The sequence below is a fragment of the Tenrec ecaudatus genome, chromosome 7 (genome assembly GCF_050624435.1).
Source record: "Tenrec ecaudatus isolate mTenEca1 chromosome 7, mTenEca1.hap1, whole genome shotgun sequence".
NCBI classification, from domain to species: domain Eukaryota; kingdom Metazoa; phylum Chordata; class Mammalia; order Afrosoricida; family Tenrecidae; genus Tenrec; species Tenrec ecaudatus.
Window position 1 is genome coordinate 126813598 of NC_134536.1, and position 22914 is coordinate 126836511.

Sequence of the window (22914 nt, forward strand, 5' to 3'; positions counted from 1 at the left end):
GAAACTCTAGGCCCAAGGTCGACCAACACTTAGAGAGGAAGCCTTCCAGAAAGAACCAAAAACCAGAGGGAAAGCTGTGTGTGTGTGTGTGTGTGTGTGTGTGTGTGTGTGTGTGTGTGTGTGTGTGTGTTTGCCAGCACTATCTGTTGAAAGAGACTCATTCTCATTTAATTTCCGCTGGCTCTTTGTCAGAGAAAGTTGCCTGTGGGTGGATTCATGCATTTCTGGGTTCTCTACCCTGTGCCATTAGCCTGCGTACCTCTCATTGTGCCAGGAGCACTGTAGCTGTGTTCTGAAGTCAGGGAGTGAGGCCGCCTACTTTGTTCTACTTCGTAAGGAGTTCTTTGATTACCCCGAGCCTCCTTTCTCTCCAGAAAGTTGGTAATTACTTTTTCCATTTCTCTCAAGAGTGAGATGTACGGATCTGAGCAGCTGAGCTGCACCGTGAGCCAGGCATCCCTGTGATGAGGGTCATAGAGCTAGAAAGGTCCACAGACTCTGAGCCTGGGCACTCTCAAGTTGTGCCATGCAAGACAGATTGCCATTCTGTGTCCTAGGTCTTGAAGGATGGAGATGGCTGGGATTTCCAGCATCTTATTATCACTCCATGTGGCAAAAAAAAAAAAAAACCCCACAAGCCCCCTGCCCCAACTCTTCGTGCTTGTTTACAGTTAAATCAGCTTCTCTTTCCCCTTTCCCTATAAGTAAGAGGCAGGTGTATATTTAACAAGATATACTCGTGTTGCTTCGTGTCAGCTATTTGGAGATCCTGGCTTTCAACACACCCTGGTGGTGTAGGGTGTTACTCATTGGACTTGGACCACAAGGTCGCCAGTTTGAGCCCACCACTTGCGGGGGCAAGATGCTCCTGGAGAGTCCCACCCTCACCTAGCCCTGTGGAGGGCTGGCGTACGTCAGAATCCACTCCATGACAGAGGGTTTTGGTGTGTTTTGTTCTGGGACGGCTGGTTTTCCAAAGACCGTAGGAATCCTGGTGTCAATACTGAAGCAGACAACTTTCTCACAACGAGGCCTGGTGGCGTAGGGTGGTGTCAATACTGAAGCAGACAACTTTCTCACAACGAGGCCTGGTGGCGTTTACAAGTCGGCTGCAACCTGCAAGGCCTGACATTCGCCTGGGAGAGTCAGGCTTCCCACCCCACGAAACAGTCTCAGAAATCCACAGGAGCAGTCCTGCGTTGTCCGCTGGGGCCTCCACCAGTCAGAATCAACTCCACGGCAGTGAGTTTGTTTGTGAGTTTAATTTTCGAATAATCCCGATAACAAGATCATATCTATGTTGAATTTTAAAAAGGAAACACAAACACTGTATTATTTTTCAAGTATATATTCACGAGTAACATTTTACATGATTTTACTTTGATCTCCCCTTTTAAAGGCTTTTGTTCAGGTTGTTTCCCAATTGTGGAAAAGCAGAGATGTTTCATTTTTTGGAAAAGCTGTATTTTTTTTAATTGATGTTCATTTTACTAATGCAGATCACTACTCAAAATATTTTAAATATACTGGCTTCAAATTTGAGACACACCAATTTACAATTAGATCTAGATAGTGTTCTAGGAACGGGGACATTCTTACTGCAAAGGAATAAGGCGAGGCTCTTGGTCAGGCGCACACCAGGTCGTCTCCTCAGGGAAGTCACGTGCATCAGGCAGATGCTGCGCGCCTTCAGAATGCTCCTGTGACGGCCGTCCTCTCACGGCGTGGTATCTAGTTGTTACCAGGGGCTCACAAGTCCAGAGCCCTTGTGTTCATCAGACAACTGCTCCACCACGTTTTCAGTGGCTGAAATTTTAGAAATAAGCCGTCAAGCCTCTTTTCCAAGGCACCTTTGGGTCATCTTGATGTCCCGGCCTTTCAATCAGCAGCCAAAGGCTTACCCCATTTGTGTCAGGCCCAGGGACTTCTGCTGGCATTCCATTCTCTCCTCATTGAATTTTAGTTTCTTCATCTATAATATAAATGAATCGAGGTCGACAAAATCTCTGGTTGCTACTGGTTTAAAATATACGGTGAGCCCAGAGATATAATGGAATTCTAAAACTATGATGTTTACTTCATATTTTGAAAGCCCTTTGTGCATGAAATCAATGGAAATTTATGCATATATATACATAATATTGAATGTGTAGATGCTTATGAAAAATGGGTTGTCGATGTCTATAAACAGGTCAATTCATTCATACATAAATACTAAATTTCTCATGGTTTATCTCTACTGTCTCTTAAGTTCATGACCAGTAATTTGCTTCCCTTAAGATACGTTGATCAACTATAGTTATCTCCAATTTCCCTGCTCCCACTAGGCTTACATGCTAATTTTATCTTTAATACCATCTAAAGATATGTGCAGCATAGAGAATGGGCTTTAAAGTAAGCTTCCTAAAGTTACTTGCTTTGCATAGTTCGGCTGTAATCTGTAATAATTATACTGCTAGTTCTTGTTATATATTTTAAATATAAAATAACTAAAAAGAAAAGTTTAACTCAATTTATGTATTCTGTGGCCCATTGTCAAATCTGGCCCAACAACTTTTTGTAAATACAGTTTAATTGTGACAGACTCATGCCAATATTGTTTGTTTGTTTGTTTAATCATTTTATTGGGACTCATACAACTCTTATCACAATCCATCCATCTATCCATTGTGTCAGGTACATTTGTGCATTCTTTGCCCTCATCATTCTCAAAATATTTGCTTTCCACTTAACCCCTTGCTATCAGCTCTTCATTTTTACTCCTCCCTCCCCACTCCTCACTCCTTCATGAACCCTTGATAATTTAGAAATAATTATTATTTTGTCAGATCTTATACTATCTGACAACACCCTTCACCCACTTTTCTGTTATCCATCCCCCCGGGAGGAGGTTATATATATATCCTTGTAATTGATTCCCCCTTTCTACCCCACCTTCCCTCCACCCTCTAGTATCACCACTCTCACCACTGGTGCTGAACGGATCATCTGTCCTAGATTTGCTGTGTTTCTGGTTCCTATCTTTACCAGTGTACATCCTCTGGTCTAGCCAGATTTGTAAGGTAGAATTGGGAACTTGATAGTGGGGATGGGGGCGGGGGAGGATGTTTTTAGGAACTAGAGGAAAGTTGTATGTTTCATTGTTGCTTCCCTGCACCCTGACTGGCTCATCTCCTCCCTGCGACCTTTCTGTAAGGGGATGCCCAGTTGCCTACAGATGGGCTTTGGGTCTCCACTCTGCACTCCCCCTCATTCACTATGATAGGATTTTTTTTGTTCTTTAATGTCTGATACCTGATCTCATGACACCTCGTGGTCACACAGGTTGGCGTGCTTCTTCCATGTGGACTTTGTTGCTTCTGAGCCTTGACTACTTTGTATTACAACAGCAAAATTGAGCTGTTGCAACTGCAAACCTACAACGCTTGCTATGCGACCCCCTGTGGAGAGAGCTTGCCGTCCCCTGCCTCCGCCAGCCCTGTTCAGTAGACTTGTTCTGCGTCGATGGAAAGGTTTCGTGTTTGTCCTATCAGATACACTGGTCACTAGTCAGATGCAGCTATTTGACACGTGTTACTGAGAACTGGACATGTTCATTTGCTATTAATTAACTCCCATTTTCATTTCAAGTAGGGACATATGCCTGGTGGCTACCACGTGGGGACAGCCCAGTTCTAAACAGAGGCAGTGGATATGCTCTTTCGCCATTGCAGTTCAAGCTGCAGGATGCCCGTTGGAAGCAGGGCTAGAGGTGCAACCAGGCAAAGAGCCATGGGATCAGTAATCCCAGTTGAAGTCATCAGCACTAGAAAGAGAAGGCATTGACTCCAGAATGGGGTGAACAAATTATGCACAACCCAGGCAAATTAGCCAAAAAGGCTCAAACTGATAATCTCAACACAGACAGGTAAGCCTTAGATACAAGAGCTCTTAGAGACCATACAAGGATCCCAGTTATGACTGTGGGCCAAGCATTAGGCTACTGGCTACAAGACTAGTAGTTCAAGCCTACCAGCTGCTCCTAAAGTCTAGCCTGTGAAAATAGGGTCCCTGTGGGCCGGGGGTGAGTGGTGTGGGCTGGAGAATGTGCATATGGATAAAGCTAGGTAACAGTGGCAGCTCATGCTTAAGACAGAAACGTGTTTGCTTTAACAATACAAACAAACAAACAATTTGTCCTTGGGGATCTTTAATCCTAGACCTAATGAAAGTTGGGAAGTAGGGGTGTTCATAAAATGGTCAAAGCATGCAAAGAAGCTTGTTAACAAGCTCAGTTAAGATTTTATAAACTGAGCATTTAGGCTCCAAGGCTAGGTTACGTGATAAACACCACTGTAGATAAGCTTTCCTTAAGAAAATGATTTTAAAGTCTCTATTTTAAAGACTCTGGTATTTCCGATAATCAGAGGGAAGTATAAAAAGGCATCCGTGTAGAAAGAACTTAAATGACCACAGTTTAAAAATTTGAGAGGAAAGCTGAAGTGTGATGAGAATGAACCAAAAAATACTCAAACTCACGGCCCTCAAGTCAATGCCAACATGTAGTGACCCTAGAGAACAAGGCAGAACTGCCCCTGTGAGTTTCCAAGACTGGCACTCTTTATGGGAGTAGAAAGCCCTGTCATTCTCCCATGGAGCGGCTGGTAGTTTCGAACTGCTGACCTTTCAGATCTCAGACCAAAGCATAACCCCTCCCCCTCTGGGCTCCTTGATGAGAATGAAATTAGCGAGAGGAAAGCCTGTGGGTTAATTCAGATTTGTCAAGACCAGATGGAAGTTTTGTACGCTACAGGGGGATTAGCATGGTTCCGAGAGCAACCGTTGGGCAGATCATATTTGAGAAGATCATTTCAGCACAGAAAGTGAGGACTGATCATAATTTGGAGACATTGGAATTTAGAAATCACTCAGCAAAAAGCTCCCGGAAGGCCTGGGTTGGAGTGCATGCTATGGAAGTAGAGAGCAAATTCAAAACGCAAGCAAATTGAAACAAACACCAGAATTAACAGACGTTGGTGAACATGTAATAGACAAGGGTACCCGGGCGAGGTTGCTTGTTAGTCACTGAGAGCCAGGAGAGAGCAGAGCAAGGTTTCTCTGGGATTCTAGATTGAACCTCTGGGGTAAGGCCTAACGTTAAAGGTGCCCCTTTTCCTGCACAACCCCAGACGAAGTGTCCTGAATTCTTAAAGGGCAAACATGTCGGGGCAACTTTCACTTTCCAACATTTGTTACAAGTATAGAATTAATTTACTTTGAAAAATAGAAATAGCATTCATTAAAATAAACTGAAATTGTATTACTTAGTTGCTATTATATTAGAGTAACATAGCAAAATATTTTACCGAATTGTAGATCAAATCTCTTTAAGATTAAGATTCTCATCCTTGTATCCATACTTAGGAAAATTAACTCCCTAGGCTCATTAAAAGGAGCCCTGGAAGCACAATGCTTAAGTAGATAGCTGTTAGCTGAAAGGTTTGTGGTTGGCAACGCGCCACCCCCCCCCCCCAGTAGTTCTTTGGGCAAACGCTGTAGTGATCCTCTTTCATGAAGATCGCCGCCCAGGTAGGACACCCTCCAGGCAGCTCTGCTCTGTTACCTTGGGCGGCTGTGGGTTGGCCTGGACCTGGCAGCACCCAGCCACAGCATGCTCATTCAACTAAAGGACTGGGCTTAAAGCATGTAGGCCTCTGTCATTTCTTGTACCGTTTATACTACTAGAAGGAGGATTGTACATTTTTATTTATATGATTTACATGTAGTGCAGTTTATTTACATATTATGTGACAGAACACTGAGTAATTGGGGAAAATGACTTAGGGAATGATAGCTGATCTTATCTTACCTGTGAATAAAATTGTATTTTTCTTGTAGTTTACACTGTCACATCGTCACTTAAGGAAGCAGTGCTGCCTCTGGTTCACTCCCTCTGTGTGTCCAGGAAAATGGATATCGGCTGTATTCTCCACACTGATTGCATGTATTGTAAAGAGATGTCTTCTTTTTTAAAATCCATGTACTTGTATTTGCCTGACACTCTTTATAAAAGGTTTCATTGAGACATTTTAAGGAGACATTTTAAGATATCAACCCATTCAATAACTCCATCAGATTAAGGAGAGGTGTGTAATTATCACCGCAATCAACTTAGAACCTTCTCTTCCTTCTTGGACTCGTGGCTGTCGACGCCGCATGTCCCACCAACCTCCCCTTCCCTGACCCTAAAGCCATTATTAATCCAGCTGCTGTCTCCATGGATTCACCCATTCTGAGTTCTCTATGTAGAAAAACACAAAAGAAAGACAAAAACAACTACAGACCCACCAACAATGTGCCTGGCACTATGACATTTTTGTTTTTGTGTGTGTGTGTGTGTGTGTGTGTGTGTGTGTTTTAAGCATGTTCGTGCTTATTGAAATTTTTTAGTTTCTTTTTGGCTAGATACATCATATTTTCAAAAAACACCTTTCTTTTTAAATAGTTCACAGTTAAATTTAAATGTCTATATTTAGGTAGAATTTTGTTTATATACCAACCTCCAGTATCCAGGAAATTCAGTGGTAAGGCTGACACACAGGGAGTTTATAGGCTATTTTGTAGTCTGTGTATTTAGAGAAGGTTTGAAGCGTAGTTAACAGAATCCCTTGAACGCTCAAGCAGAGTTTCTGTAGCACAAATGCATGATTTGATTTCACATAATTGTTAAGATAACAGTGTGTCACTTTTCTCAGGAATAGTCTGAGGAATATGTCTTAGATTTATTATTTTGAAAGAAGGAGGCGTTTGGGAACAGCTTTTATATGTAAATATTTTTATAATCGTTCAGATTGGATTGAGTTGGTTTGTTGCAATCAGCATGGGTTGATCAAACTTGGAAGAAATTACAGGCACATTTTTGTAGTGTTTTTCCCAGCATCTTTATTTTTTTCAGATGGACGTATTTTATGTTCCTTCCAACTAATCAAAATAAGAAGCTGATCCTGCCAGTGCCAAAATAGAGAACTATCATTTTTCACATTCTTTTTATTTTCTGGGTCATTTTCAAGTGAGATTGTATTTCGAGGACTTCTGAATTCCTGAGAACGCTGACTTTGTAGATAGAAGGACCCAGTTGGGCATTTCAGGGGAAGTTAACTTTTCATGCAGTATGTTTTGTGTTGTACATCCCAGATACAGTCAACGTTTTGTGTGCGTGTGATTAGTGTGGAAAGAAATTAATGCAGTCCAGGATTATGATTTATGGACTGAATCCTTTACCCACTGAAGACTTGCCAAAACGAAAAGGGTTTTTTTTGCCCCCCTTTGGATATTAGAAACAGCTACTGTTTTTGTTGATCTTTTCAAGTTCTGAATGGGCCTATTTCAAATCATACCAGCATGGGAGCTCAGATTAATAATATACTTATTCAAGTAGTGATACTGAGTGAAGCCATTGCTCACATGGGTCTGAAGGATAAAATTTCATAAAATTATTTTCAGGTGCATTAATGCATTTCTGGAGGCTGCACATGATTTTCCTTGTGCAGGAAAGAAATCAAGGATTTCTGTTTATTGTATCAGTTACAGGTGGGCTCATAAGTTAATTTAATTGCTTTTAAAAAAAACAACATCTGAAAACAGAAGACATTCTGCTTTTGAAAGCAGTGATAGGGTTGCTGAATGATTCCCAAAGGTTTTAACGTATAGTGCTTTCAGCTCCCGAGAGGCCTGCCTGCAGAACCTGTACATTATTGTGACCATTTTCTCCTTTCTTTCTTTCATTGCTAGTTACAGCAGGCTGCAGACATTGCTCAGCTGAGAGGAGCAAAGGTGATCTCTGCGGAAGATCTTTTGTTTCTGATGCGCAAGGACAAGGTAATCCAGCGTTGTTGTTTTTTATCAGCCTAAGGTGCGGGCTTGGGGCCTCCTTCCCTGACATAGCCTTGCCGGTCGGCTTTCAGAGTAGGGCTCTGACTCGCGTGACCCCATGTCTTTGGTCTCCATCGTCTGCACCGCAAGGTGCGTTGACTGAGAACTGGTGCCGATAGATGGACTTGATGTGAAAACCATGGTGAGCAACTCGTCTCCTGCGAGCCTGTACATCTGGTTAGATGTCCCCATAGTCACATGATATTCAAGAACTATATCTGTGTGCTCATAAAGGGGCTGTAACTGAATGGGCGCTTATGTCTACCTCTGATTTTAGTACATACGAGTAGGCAATGTAGAATAACTTGTTACTTTCATTTGAAATCAAAATTTACTTTGTGGCACACATGTTCAGGAAAAAGCCAATCAGCAACATGAAAATCCTGACAGCATAAATACGTACCATAATTTCTATCGGCTTTAACATCAAATATCTACCTTTCTTATTCTTTGAACTCTGACATTCAAATAGTCAAACCAGTGTTTGCATGGCTAACTTTTTCTTATCTCCCATGAATAGCTAATTGAAAATATTCTAAGGTGTCATACGTGTTTTCATTAAATGTTTCATTCCCAAATCATTGACATATTTGGAAAGCTAATATTCCATCTTTCGTGTCTCACTTGCTGTTTATTCCCTGGCCTTTTCATTATATACTCTCCCCTTGCTCTTCTACCAGGTCTCTCTTTCTGTGGCTCAGTGTTTGCCCCGGCTATTGTCTTTTCACTCATCAGTAGGTATCCCCTCGACCCTTTTGGACAATCTTGCTGGCATTTTTCTAATATCTAGTTACCCGACTTCCATCATGGTTGACTGGCTAGTAACTAAACCCGAATCAAGTGTTTTGTCTTCCTTATGAGCTGTAATGAGACTCAAAGAGCAGTGTACCAGTCAGTTTTATAAAAGGTTAGCTCAACTACTTTCAGAGGATAGGAAGACTGTAAGAAACGAGAAGGCTTCACTGTCAAGAGGCTACTGTCCTGCTGTAGGAAATCTGTTGGCTTTCTTTGAAGAACCATGGTGAAACTCACAAGGTGGAGGCATTAGGTTGGAGAGGATATCGAATGTGTTGAACTGGATGGAGAACCCAGACAAAGGTATGATGAGGATGGTGGCTCTCGGAATGAATCAGAAGAACTCTGAAAAATAGTAAAGAATAAAGGTGCAGGGTTGGGGTGACTGCATTGTGTGTGGGAGACTAAAGCGAAGTCAGCCCTACACAGCAGTGGAGTTGGGAAGCATGTGGACCTGGAGGAAACCTTCTGAAGGTGACCAGGGACATGGAGTTACATTTGTACTTCAGAGACTGCCTCCAGGTTCTCTGTCCACTCACCCGGGCTTTTTTAAAGGTTGGCTCAGCGAGGGCTCCACACTGACACTTTTTTCCTTATCTCTGGGGGATGGCCAAGATCTGCAAGCCTGTAGAAACTCCACGCACACACCCCAGTAGTTGGCCATGCTCGCCCACTGCCCAGAGAGAGGGGCTCGTAGGCAGAACCTGTTTAGCAGCACAGAGCGGGGTTATGGTGCAATACGTTGTCAATGTTTTCATTGCCCCCACCCCACCCCACTCCACCCCAGGGACAATTGCTTCATATGCTGCCCAATTCCCAAAAAAGAATTTAAGGTAGCTTACATAGGTATATGACCAAAAAACAGAGAGAAAGTATTGAATAAAGATTTTAAAAAGAGGGTAGCCTAGACTATCGGTACATGAGGTATTTTTTTTTTCTCTTAAACATACCACTTCAGGGAGAATTTCTTCCTGTTTGTAGTCAAGCAGTGTGCTGCCTACATGTGCTGATTGATGTGCCCTGGATGCGCAGTGGCTGAGTGCTTGGCTGCTCTCTGAAAGGTCACCAGCCACCCTGCAGGAGGAAGACGTGGCAGAAAGGGTGACAGCCTTAGAGACCACGTGGGGCAGTTCCACCCTGGCATACAGGGTCACTATGACTCGAAATAGACTCGGTGACACTGGGACTTAGAGTTATTTTTATGATCTACATTTTGCTTCACGCCCCCTCCCTTATTTCTCTGTACGTAGGCACATGCCAGTTGACTGCGCCTCAGTCGTGTCTGCTTCCCGCCCTGCTGAGCTCGAGCTGTAAGACTTCTATTAGCCCCAGTGTCCCTGCATTTAGAGAGGAGACGGGGACCCTTGCCTACGTCAGATACCGCACGTAAAACGTGCTCTTTAAAATGCTGTGCATTTGCATTATCAGTAGAAAGCGTAACCTGGGAACCTGAAAGGAAGCTTCAAGGTTGGGAACCCGTGGTAATCCTTTGTAAGTGCAAGCACACAACAGCTACAATGTAAGCAATGCTGCGGTCTCTGATGAAACGGAGATGGCCTTCGTTGAGACCCGACTCTTACTCACCAGCACTGAGTTTCAGAAAAATACGTTTCTCAGATTACAGAATGTTTTCCAGAAATATAACACATACAGCAATTTCTCTAACGGAAAGAAAACATCCTTGGAGAATAGAAAGGAGACTGCTTGGCTCTTTGAGACAGTTGTTGTAAACTGGTCTCGGTGTTTCATAAATCAGTTTTTAGAAATGCATTTTTGTCTTGTATATATACAAAACTGCATGCTATGAGTGCAGTCAGTTTGGTATGCACAGAATGCTATTTTTCACAATCTTAAGAAAGAATTTAAATATTTTTATAAGGAACAAAAGTAATTACTGTGATCCTGAAGCATCTGAATGCTTGCTCATGAAAAATGCTTTGAAAAATACTTGAGTTTTAGCTCTTTGTATATTTTATTTTTAAATCACTGTATTGGGGGTTCTTACAGCTACTATAACATTCCATACATCATTTGTATCAATTGTATATTTATTTGTACATATGTTGCCATCATCATCTTCTAAACATTTACTTTTCTATTTGAGCCCCTGGTATCAGTTACTCTTATTTCCCTCTCTCACCCCCCATCCCACCCTTGTGACTCCTTGATAAATTACAAATTATTATTGTTTTCATATCTTACACCCAGCCACTGTCTCCCTTCCCCCCACGGTTTCTGTTGTCCTCCCCTGGGGGGTGAGGAAGATGGGTTATGCTTCCTTCATTGTGATCGGTTCCCCCTTCCTCCTCTCCCCGCCTCACCCCTCTTCTCCTTATCCTTCAGTATCACTCCTCCCATTCCTGTGCTTGAGGGGTTTATCTGACCTGGATCTGATGTGTCATGAGCTCGTGTCTGTACCAGTGTACATACTCCCATCTGGCCATAACTGAAGGGCAGGACTGGGGTCATGATAGTGGGGCTGAGACAGCCTCAAAGAACCACAGGAATATTGTGTGTTTCGTCAGTGCTATGCTGCACCCTGGTTCACTCGTCCCGTGCGTAGGTATATGTGTGTGTACCTTATGACCCTTCTGTGATGGGATGCCCTATTGTCTACCTCGTTCTCAATAGTATTTTACAGACCTTTTCCTTTCATTGTATCATGCTGGGGCTTGCAGTGTGTTCCCCAGTGTATCTTGGGGTAAACGTTTTTTGTGTGGTTGTTGAGACTTACTCAGCAAAACACACCTGATTTTTCATACTGTTTCCAGTGACTGGTTTTCAGTAGATCTCTAGGCCTTTCCTCTGAGGTGCCTCTGAGTGAACTCAACCAGGTTCAGTTCCGTGGTAACTGTTACACAGGAAGTTATACCTGTTTATTTATTGTCTCATCCCCCCTCTTTTTTAACAGAAAAAACTTAGAAGACTGCTAAAATACATGTTCTTCCGCGACTACAAGTCAAAGCTTGTTAAAGGCATGGATGAGGATGAGCTTCTGGAAGGTAAACAGGACACGATACTAGAAACAGCAGTTATTGCACACGGGTGCGGGATGACCCATGAATGCCAGAGTGGGAAAGAATGCATAGCCTTCTGTGAGACAATGTAGCTCAGACATCAGCCAGATACTTACTTACCACTTTACTTTTGTGATCTTCTATTCATGCGACTCCAGTACCAATCTATAATTTCTATTATTTTTCAATGTCTTTCCTTACATCAGATTATCGTGAAACTCTGAACTTATTCAATCGAGAACTATGGATTTTCCGCAGGCATACTTTTTTTTCTCTGATGGATGTAGGGAACTACAATTTTCATTTACCTTTGAACCTAACTCATGTTTTATTTTTAAAGTAATATATTTTAAACTGTGTCAGATATGTTTTTTTCTTTTCTTTGTAAAATTGTAGTAAATATTTTTTCTGTTGCTCCATTTTCTTTTTTTTTTAATTTTAACAATTTATTAGGGGCTCATACAATTCTTATCACAGTTCATACATATACATACATCAATTGTATAAAGCACATCTGTACAGTCTTTGCCCTAATCATTTTTTTCTCCTCTTTTCTTTTTTTACATTTTATTAGGGACTCATACAACTCTTTATCACCATCCATACATATACATACATCAATTGTATAAAGCACATCCATACATTCCCTGCCCCAATCATTCTCAAGGCATTTGCTCTCCACTTAAGCCCCTTGCATCAGGTCGTCAGATATGTTTTATGACACATAAGTACCTCAATTTGATGTGTTATTTCTGTACTGTTTGAAATATGATGAAAAGCGTAACAAAGGAGAAAAAGACTATTTTTTTATCAGTCCACCGACTCAATTTTCCACGTTAGAATATTTTGAAAGCTGTTATTGGGACAAATTAAAACTGTGCTAGACTGAAAATACATAAGTAATAGGCAATGCTTATTGAATTAAAATAAATATGTTATGCTTTTTAAATTACTGATATGTTTCGTATACTAACTATAATTATTACATGATTATAATAATTTGTTACTGATAGGTACAATGCTAAACAGATAACCATCCCAAAATTACTATTGGATTAAAGATAAGTCCATAAAATTATAACTATCTGTAGTGTCAACAAACTTTGATTAAAAGCTAGTTATTTTAATTCACTCTCAGCATATCAACAAGTAAAACAGTCTTGCAAAAAAAAATTTTTTTAATATACATGTGCACATACACACATGAAGGAGCTTCAAAAACTTTGTAAGGAGATTCCATCATCTTTTTATTTCATTCCTATTTTTGTGGCCTTCTTGAAGCCTTCTCTTATAGTTCTGCACAAATAAACTACTTAATGTTGCCTATGTAATATTGCTGCAATTCTCAGACATTTATTCCAGAAAAAATTGTTTTCCTCGTAAATTTTAATACTTTTTTTTATTGAGAACATAAAGAATGCAGACTTGAATTCTCATCGATCCCAGTTCTTCTCTCTGTGTGACCTTGAGAGTCAGTCGATTCCTTGTTTATGAGAGGAAAATTACACTCGCTACCATACAGAGTACTTGTGTGAGGTCAACGTACCATATGAAAGCACAGGAGACATTTGCTGGGGAACAAATGGTGACAATTAATGTCATGCTTTGATAGCAAAAATTCAGACGGGTAAGACACAGAATTCAGTTCTGCTCACACCACCCTATTTGTTTTATAGCATCCTCTTATTATTAGTTTTAAATGTCTCCACATTATTTTTTTATATTTCAGTGTCTTATCAAAACTTGTTTAAATTGTTGGTATAATTTATAACATAAAATATTCAGATAGGATACATCTACTTCTGAAGTAAGGCTTGGCGATGAGGAGGTCAGTGGACTCTCCCAATAAAACAACTATCTTAACTGGTAAATATTGTAGTAAACAATAAAGTCTCTAGAAATTGTTCTCATGCATATAGTAAGTGGGAAAACATGTCGTCAGGAACATCTATGAAGCCTGGCTGCCACACTGAACGTGTGATGGATTTGAGCCTCAGCCAGCTCCTCTGCGCTTCTCCAGATCACTGTGGCTGAGAACACTGGTGCCACGCCCACCCCTGTCCCTGCTCTCGGTCTAGGAGCGCAGTAGGTCAGCACCCCTCATCTCCCCTCCGCTCTCTTTCCCAGAAGCTCGATGGTAGATATATATAGCCCCTATTGATGGGTGAGAGCTCTATCCTAGACAGGGAAGGCAGAGAGTACTGGGCGCCAACTGTCCTCCCCCGACGAGCCCTCTCGTCAGGAGAGAAAGCCCCCATGAGAAAGGCTACGCTTAGAAGAACAGAGGCTCTCAGGTCCAGGTGCTCAGCCTTGCTGTCCTCACTGCCAACGAGTTGATGCCAACTCATGTAACTGTTTATAGGAGTAGAAAGTCTCGTCTATCTCCTGGGGAGGGGCTGGTGGTTTCGAACTATTGAACTTGTGGATGGCAACCCAAAACATTACCACTACGCCACCAGGAATCCCTAAAACAAACCCACTGCCATGGAGTACATGGGAATATCTCCCAGAAAAGATCACTGTTGTGCCCACCCCCAGCTTGGACACCGTGCTGCAGGGATGAGTTCAGAGGCAGGGCGGACTCGGAGCTGAAGGCTCTGCACCTCTGGCTGGAGCAGAACAGTGAGAAGTTCACACCTCCGAGAGACACATGGAGGGTGGGGCTGGGGAAGCAGCCAATACAATTGCCTTTGAGAGGAATCTGTTGGACTAAAGTCATTCCAAAAAGAAAGTCTTCTCTTCCACCCACAGAACAGGTGGGAGATTCAAACTGCTGATCTTGTGGTTAGCAGCCGAGATTTTAACATTGGTAAAGTGTGACACCAGCGGGACCCCATTGATAAACTCATATCCTGGGGAAATAGCCACATGGCAGCCGAAAACCATACACCCCAGCTTGTCGTGCATTCTTTCCAAAAATTGTGACTTTTTTAAAACGCCGTGGGACATGGGAAAAATTGTTAAAAATCGGGACGTCTGGTCACCCAAGGAGCACACCACTAGGCCACCATGGCTTCTTTAAGTATGACAATCATCTTTCATAAAGCAGAAGACGTGAAAAACTGAAGGCCCACAGCAAATTCTGTCGTGGAAAGTGTAATCACCCAAGTGAAAAGCTCAGTCAAGGTGCTCCACAGTAGCGATCAACCGACGGGGAGCATCATCACCTGCAGAGGAAGCCAAGATCAGCCTGCGATCGCTCAGCCAAAGCTGTCACCCAGAAGGCGGTGGGGTGACGTGTGTAGAATGCTGAAAGGAACACAAAACAAAAAACCCTGCTAACCAGGAAACTGACACGAGCAAAACTGCCACTCAAAGATGAAACTGAAATGAAAAACCTTCCTCTATAACTGAAAATGGGGAGAGTTGACTGCGAGCCGAGCTTCCGCTGTAGCGATGGTAATTGATATGCACTCTTCCTCTTTTCACTAATCTATAGATTGCTTATAATTTGAGTTTTCATTGGACTTTTACTCCAGGGGTTATTAAAGACAGATGCTTTTAAATTTCTAAGTAGAGAGCACCTTGTTATTTGAGATGTTTTATTGATTCTGGCTCACGATCAAAATGTATGACATAAGGCCTCTACCTTTTAGAATTATAAAGTTTTTATTGTGATCAAATATGTGGATAAGAAAGGAGATTTCAGGGTGCTCTGACTCTACACATGTAGGACATCCTTGCCCTTCATCTCCCGCCCTTACTTCTCTAACTTTCTTACCAAACGGTGTGAGGCTTACCTAAACCTGCAGGCAAGGGAGGACCCACAAGCTTGGCCTTACCCGGAAGAGACCCAGCCTGGGCGTTCTTCAAGCTGTTGTCTAGTTAACCACAGGAGACCAGCAGGGAGGAGCATGGGGTGAGAGCCAGACAGTAGTGGATATTGGAAATAGCTTGGCCTTGAGAGATCTATGAGAGTTTGGAGAGACGCTTGGCATAGGACATTCTGGAATAATATGTCTCTTGCGAAGAGGCATAGCTGAGAACAAGTTGACAGGGGAGACTGAATTCTCCAAATCCCAGAAGCTGGAAGAATGTGAGCTGAAGGAGAGCAGAGAGGTGCGGGCATTCTCTGAGGGCCTCAGAAGGTTCTGGCAATTTACCTGCTGTGTTCTCGCACCTTCCTTGCTTTACCTTCCACTACCTGTGAGCTCAGGAGCAGTTCTACTCTGCCCGGTAGGGCTGCTCTGAGTCAGTCTGGACTTGATGGCAGTGAATTTGGTTGGTTTATGGACTGATAGGATTCCTTTTACATAAGATGCTCCAACAGCCACACCTGGTGCAAGAAAGGAGGGAGGGGGATCTATGGGTGAAATCACACTAAAGTACAAGAGAATGAGACAAAGAAGAACACAACACCTACCCAGAAAAAAATAGCACGTAGAGGAAGAAAGCAACTTAAATTTAAAAAATAGTAAGAGTTGTGATATTCAAATGTAGCACGGAAGACATTTTCTAGAGAATGCAGCCATCAAGAGATGCAACAATGCATTTCATTGGCTAAATCAGCTGCATAAAACCTCTTCACAGTGTCGAGAAGCATGGAGGTTAAGAACTAAGGTGCGCCTATTCTCAGTCACCTCAGGTGCATGTGGGAGTTAAACAGTGAATGAGGAAGACTGGAGAGGAACTGGTGCATTTGAATTATGGTGCCGGCAAGGAACACTGAAAGTGCCCGGACTGCCATACAGCAGACAGGTCTGTCTGGGAAATGGGTTCAGAATGCTCCTCAGAGCCAAGGCTGGCGAGTCTCGGCCTCACCTGCTTTGACCCTGTCGGGGGAGGCAGTCGTGCTTGTCTGGAGAAGGAAGTCATGCTGGGGGAAAGAGAGGGGCATGAGGAAGAAGACAGCCTTTAACATGTCCTGACCCGGTGGCTGCAGTAGTGGGTTCAGGCATAGGAATAGCTGTGAGGATGGATGAGACTGGGTGCTGTTTCACTCTGTTGTTGGTAGGGTCTCCATGAGTTGGAACCTGACAACAGAAACACCCATGGCCCCCCAATTAAATAACGGAGGACAGTCAAGTCAGTCCCTCCTGGGACCAAGTCAGGAGCCTGGAACATCAATGCAGTCACTGGAACCAAGCAGAACAAAATCTATACCAATCAAATGATGAGACAACCGAGAAGAGAGGCAGACGATAGATCGAGGGGACTTAGCCGTTCATTTGACGGACACTCCAGAAAGAGCAAACGGAAAATGTGAAGGGCAGCTAATCTTCAAATAAAAGGTAGAAGAGAATAGTCTTAATTTTAAGTAAACCGAGGCTACAAAGTAAAAGGATGATTGAGTTCCAGGCTTTTTTGTTGAGCAAAGATACACACTTGAAATATGCCAGTGAAATTACTAATCTCTGAACATAATGTGAAACATCTTAAGAAATCTCCAGTCTTAAGTCCCTACTCCTTAAAATAATAATTGAGCAAATAAAATTATCATTGGAGTGTTATGATACTGGAGGTTAGAATACTTAAACAATTAATTACGAAATTGCTACAATGTTGACCTTTATAAATAGAAATGAGTAACTACCATGGATCTGGCTCACTGATGTAAGTCAGGTGAATTATATATAAACAAGTACTAGGACATGCGTAAGATTACTCAGAAATTAAGAAGTACACTCTTATGTAATTCCAGGATTGAAATGAATGACAAAAGAATCAAAGAGAAAAATGCCTTATGCCGACATCTGTAGGAATTAGTGAGAGTAGTAGTCTTTAAAGTGAAAATGGGGAAAAACTTTTGTCCACTTTGACCATCAAACTAATAGAATTAGGAATAAACATAGTGGAAAAAGGAAAGCTAATTGAAGAACATTGAGCCTAATTGTACCGAATGGAAGAAATATATTTTCTAGGACAGGAGAAATATCACTTGCATGATTATTACACAAATTTTACATAGATCTGGATATAATCCCAAAATTGTTTTTCTGGAATTGTTGGAAAATATATGAACGTTTCTGTGGTGGAATAAATATTCATATGTAACTTGGACAAGATAGGAGAAAGGAGGAGACTATACCATAAAGCATGTGGTGTCATGTGGTGTTGGACGGGCAGATCGGTGAAACAGAAAATTCATGAACAGAACCTGAGAGGCGTGTGCATGTATGACAAAAATCCAACTTCATCGGGAAAAGTCATGTTATTTGATCAATGGATATGGATACCTAACTATCCATTGGAAAATAGAAGTGAATGTACAAGCTGTACAATATGTAAAGTAAATCCCAGTAGGAGTAATGATGAAAAATATGTCCCCAAGATGAAAACAATATAAATCTGAGAGAAAACCGATGGTGTTGCATTTGTATTCTGTGGAAACGGAATGAAACAAGAAATTACAGAAGAAAAGATAAACTTGTTTTGCAATATACAGTTTAAAGGTGCTCTAATGCTCTAAAATCAATAGATAAATTATAAACCAGGAAGAATTTTCTAATCCAAGTGATAAAAGGTCAGTATAAAAGAACTCATATATTAATAAGAAAAAGACAGTCCAGTTGGGCGGTCGTCAAAGGATAACATTAAGCAGTTAGTAGAAAGGCGCATAGTCCACAAACATATAAGAACAACAATTAACTTCACTTACAATTAGGGAAATCGAATCTTTCATTCACAATAGTATGTCACTTTATACCCATCAGACTTTTTCCATGTGAAGGAAAGGCAATTTTCCTTGTGTGTGTTAATGACCTTGAAGATAATCTTATAACGTTCATTAAAGTTTAAAGTGTTTATAATGTTTAGCCCAGTATTCCCACTTCTGTGAATCAGTGCCCTAAACCTTACACTTCTGAAAACAGCAATCACAACCTTAAGCTTCTATTTCAGCATTATGTCCTCTGGCAAAAAGGCAAAACAGAACCGAAGTGCATGGCCCCCCCACCCCACCCCCGCCCGCCCAACCAGGGGACTGGTTCGAAAACTGTGGAACTTACATACCACCTAATATTACTGAAACCCAGGAAAGACTGAAGCAGAGCCATCTCACTCTGGATTCGGAGCGATCCTCCACTCTCATGGACTGAGTTTAAAAGTGAGGTCAAAAATGCATATGAGAGGACTTTAAAAATGTCTGCAATCTTTTCACTCCAGTTTGCACGAGTCTTTGAATCCCCTGTGTGTGTGCAATAAAAAATAGTTTTTGAGTGTGTGGTTATATAGTCACACAGACATGGCAACATGGCTAATAGGAGTTGCATTTAGACTTAGAGATTAACTGAGACCATTAAGGAAGATGGCGAAGGGCAATCAAACAGCCAGTTTGTATGATACTGTTTGTATATATTTTAATTATAATTGTACTTCTAAATGTCTAGTTAAAAAACTTTAAAAGAGAAACTTAAATTGATGCAAATAAAGAAAATTCTCTATGGATCTAAGTAAATTGTTTTTTGCAGCTAAATAAATATAGAACACTTCATAGATTTTTTTTGGAAGGGCACGTATTCACATATTACACAGTGCACTAGCTGAGTCGTATTAAGAAAGAATTGTGCCATTATCACCAATTTTAGACCATTTTCTTCTTTCTTTCACTTATTGTTGTTAGCCCCATTTTCCCCAAGCCTCCCCTGCTGTGTCCCTAGATAATCTCTAATCCTATTATTGTCCCTATAGATTTATAGCTTATAGATTTTTAAAATGTGAAATATCTTTAGTGTTACCTTGCAAAACTTAGAAGGAAAAATATCCAAATACCTCATAATGATTGTGTTTTTTAAATGAAATCCTTTTGTTAGTCAGTTTGCTATTATCTCTGGAACATAAAGTTATAGTTAATCTTTCTTGTAATCATCCTTTAATTGGTAGGTAATATTCTACTTCATTTCATTTATTATTCTTTGTCTTAAACTGTAATTTCTAGCATTAATGTTACCAGTCTTTCTTCCTTTGCTTATATTTACCTTTTTTAAAAAAAAATACTGTCATTGTTTTAAATGTTTTGTTATAAATACTGTATAGCAAGATTCTTTTTCCAAATCTGGGAGCCCCCTGTTTTGTAAAAGATTTTGATCCACTCGAAGTCATTGTGGCAGTTGATCATCTGGGTTTATTATTTCAGTCTTGTGTGACATCCATGGATGATTTCATTCTAGATGGCTTATACTTTCTTTTGTGGTGCAAGCATTCTCTTTTTAAAGATTATTTTGAGAAAATCCCCACTCTGAATCTCCCGTGCAACAGTCAAAGCATGTAACACTCGCTACTGACGTAAACCTACTGGTATTTCTGTTTCCTTCCCGCATCGCTATGAAGACAAACTGAGTGGCAGCAGCAATGCGAACAAAAGGCAAAAAATTGCTCAAGAGTTTCTCAGCTCCATTGACCAGACAGGAGAACTGTTAGCAATGCTTGAAGACGATGAGATCGATGAAGTGAAACAAGAGAGAATGGAGGTACATCGTTTCCTTTTCATAGATGTACGGTACGCGGCAGTCCCTATGCCACTTGATTCTCATGTTCTTCAGATGTTTTCGGAATCGCCCAAGTCATTGGTTTTATGAATGATAGCAGACAGTGCCATGGAGGAGTCGAGCTGGCTTTGGGCACCAGCTTCCGTTCTCTGTTCCGTTGTTTCCTTCTCTGAAAATGAGGTTTCCAAGTTTAATTTTGCATCTTCCATTTAGTAATGTTATTTCAGTCCATAAAAACTATTTATAATATACTTATTATTTTTGTTTGTGTGAATTTGAGTTATCCTTGTGAGCAAAGTGACCCTTCTTCCTTTTATGCTGATAGGTTTGTGGAGAGCTGTTTTCTTTCAGGTTAGACTTGCAGGCTTGGAGTTGGGCTGTCTGGCTGAGGTAGTTATTCAAGGCAATGACATGCCTTCCATCACAATAGCACAGAGTTAGTACCACAGATTTGGATTCTCTAGATATGTGTGAACAGTATATTTGAATGCAGTGCGTACAGAATAGTGGATTTAACAGGATACAGAAGACATTGTAGGCCTTCCACTTATTTTGGCTAGCTACACATGAAATTAACAAGAGTGTAAATACTTCTTGTTTATAAAAAACCGATTGATTTGAGTGACTTCCAAACCACAAGGTAATATGCTTATTGTTCATATTACTGTCATGTAAGAAATCATCATTTTCCCCCTCTGTGGAGATTATCAAGAAAGGTAATTGCAGAACTCTAGAAGGTTGTACCAAGTGCCTACTTTATCATGGTCTCTAGGCCAGGCCTGCTAAAGTGCAATTATTTCATGTTACATTTTGGAGGAAGTCCAATAGACATCTATGCTTTATAAACTTTACCCACCTTCTTTAAAGAATTAGTACGCTTAGATCATGAACTATGATCTAAAGGCAGTGTTCCTTTTAGGTATCAATTACCTTAGAAACGTGTGGTTATCTTGGTTTTGGGCAACTGCAAATGGTTTGAGTTCAAATTTGCCTTGGGCCAAAAGCATGCTAAGTTGTCCAAAGCAGATGATAAACATATAGTTCTGATGTCATTATGGCCTAAACAGGATATGATTGTTTAGTAGCATGGTTTCACTTATGATACACTACGTAAAAAGCAAAGATTGTCGATGCCTTATTTTTAAAAACGTTATTATCAAAATGGGCCTTAAGCAAAAAAAAGCTTTGTTAAGGAAAGGCTCCATAGGAAGCATTAATGGGAAAGTCTCATGTCAACCAAGCTCATTGCCCAGAAAGGCATTCCTCAATCACGGAGAAGAAAAGACAGGGAGCATTTTGTAACACTAAGCTCGTACTAGCAGGCTCCTATGGGTCTGGAAAATGAGTCAATAAGGGACGAGTGCAAATCAGTCGACTCTCCGGAAACACAGGACAGAAAAGGCTCGGGCCACTTCTTCAGTAGGTGTCCTTTCATCCCCGTTCCTTTCTATGTAGAATGTAAGGTTGCATTGGGCTACATCCGCATCGTAGTGAAATAGATAAAGCACAAAGAAGACAGTGCTTGGGGAGTCTGTGCGAGCTATGCAGTGCTCATCCGATGGGGCGTCTCACTGGGTTTCGTGTCCTAGCGAAGATCTTCTCTAGCCAGGGTGACGGAGAAGTTCTGAGACTCTGCTGTCCGCACAGCAGGGTTAACGGGTGTAAGCATGCTGACCTTGTAGACACAACTGTAGACAGTGGAAAGTGGAAGCAGTGGGCCATAGGCCTTGCCTGCTTTTCATTTGACAGGTTATAGTTTCAAGCGTGAACCACAACTGCGGCAGTCCATATGAAACCACTTTAGACCCACAGACAGCAACCTCTGGCTTTTCAAGTGCAGTAGAATAATCAGCCCTGGCATCACGGAGTGATTTAATTTTCCTCTAAGCAGCACTTAGGGTTGCAGAAACTTTATTTACTGCCTTCTCCCCTGGATGTGGGAGCAGGGTACCGGCCAGACCAACACAGCTTCTTTTTACGTTGCTTATGTTCTTTCCTTTATTGAAATGTAATCTCGAAGAGGAAAAAAATTGGTCTCTTGGGACCCTCTCTATTTCTCAAAACATTGAATAAGCTTAATTCGAGCCCCCCACCCCCCCCCAAAAAAAACCCCAACAACACAGCAAAACCTATTTCTTTTTGTTTTCAGCTGACTCCTCTGTGTGCTTGGCTTTGTGTCTAACTTGTCATTGACTTCGTTGGCATTAAGCGTATGTGACTTGAATGTCAGTGTCTGAATGTTTGTTTCTTCTTGCTCACCTGTGAACATGGTCAGGAACTCTTTACCCGGTTCTTCCCCTCCAGCACCACATTTCTGTCGCTCGGTCTGGCTGCGAGGAGCATGAAAGGAGTCCCCTGGTAGTGCAAGGTTAAGCGCTAACTGCTGACTGCAAGGTTGGTGGTTTGAACCCATCAGTGGTTCCACAAGGGAAAGGGCCTTCAGTTCCCATTAAGCTGATGGCCTGCGCAGCCCTGCAGGGGAATTCTGCTCCGTGACATGGACTCAGCTAGATAGCACCCAGCCATGACAGCAGAGGGAATCTGTGATCTGACCTCTGACAGCCCCCTGAATTATCAAAGAAAGTAAGAATCCGGGACTGGAGAGAGAAGGAGTCAGGGAAGCGGAAAACCTAAGGAGAACCTGGCAACTCACGGCCTCTTGCACCTGCCTCCTGCCCCGACCCCACGTCGGTGGCATGTTTTCACGTTGGTCCAGTTTCTTTCATTCTAGATTTTCAAAATCTACTCAGCCAATTGTGGTTGTG

The 22914-nt window shown here is 41.6% G+C and overlaps 1 protein-coding gene across 1 annotated transcript in view; it reads left to right on the forward strand.

Annotated features, from left to right (window-relative positions):
- The window catches only part of SUPT3H (SPT3 homolog, SAGA and STAGA complex component), a 456451-nt gene that overhangs the window by 274495 nt on the left and 159042 nt on the right, over positions 1-22914 (forward strand). Inside the window, exons 4-6 of the mRNA XM_075555015.1 lie at positions 7771-7857; positions 11618-11708; positions 19992-20131. Of these exons, the coding sequence (XP_075411130.1) occupies positions 7771-7857; positions 11618-11708; positions 19992-20131 (318 nt within the window). The remainder of the gene's footprint in view (positions 1-7770; positions 7858-11617; positions 11709-19991; positions 20132-22914) is intronic.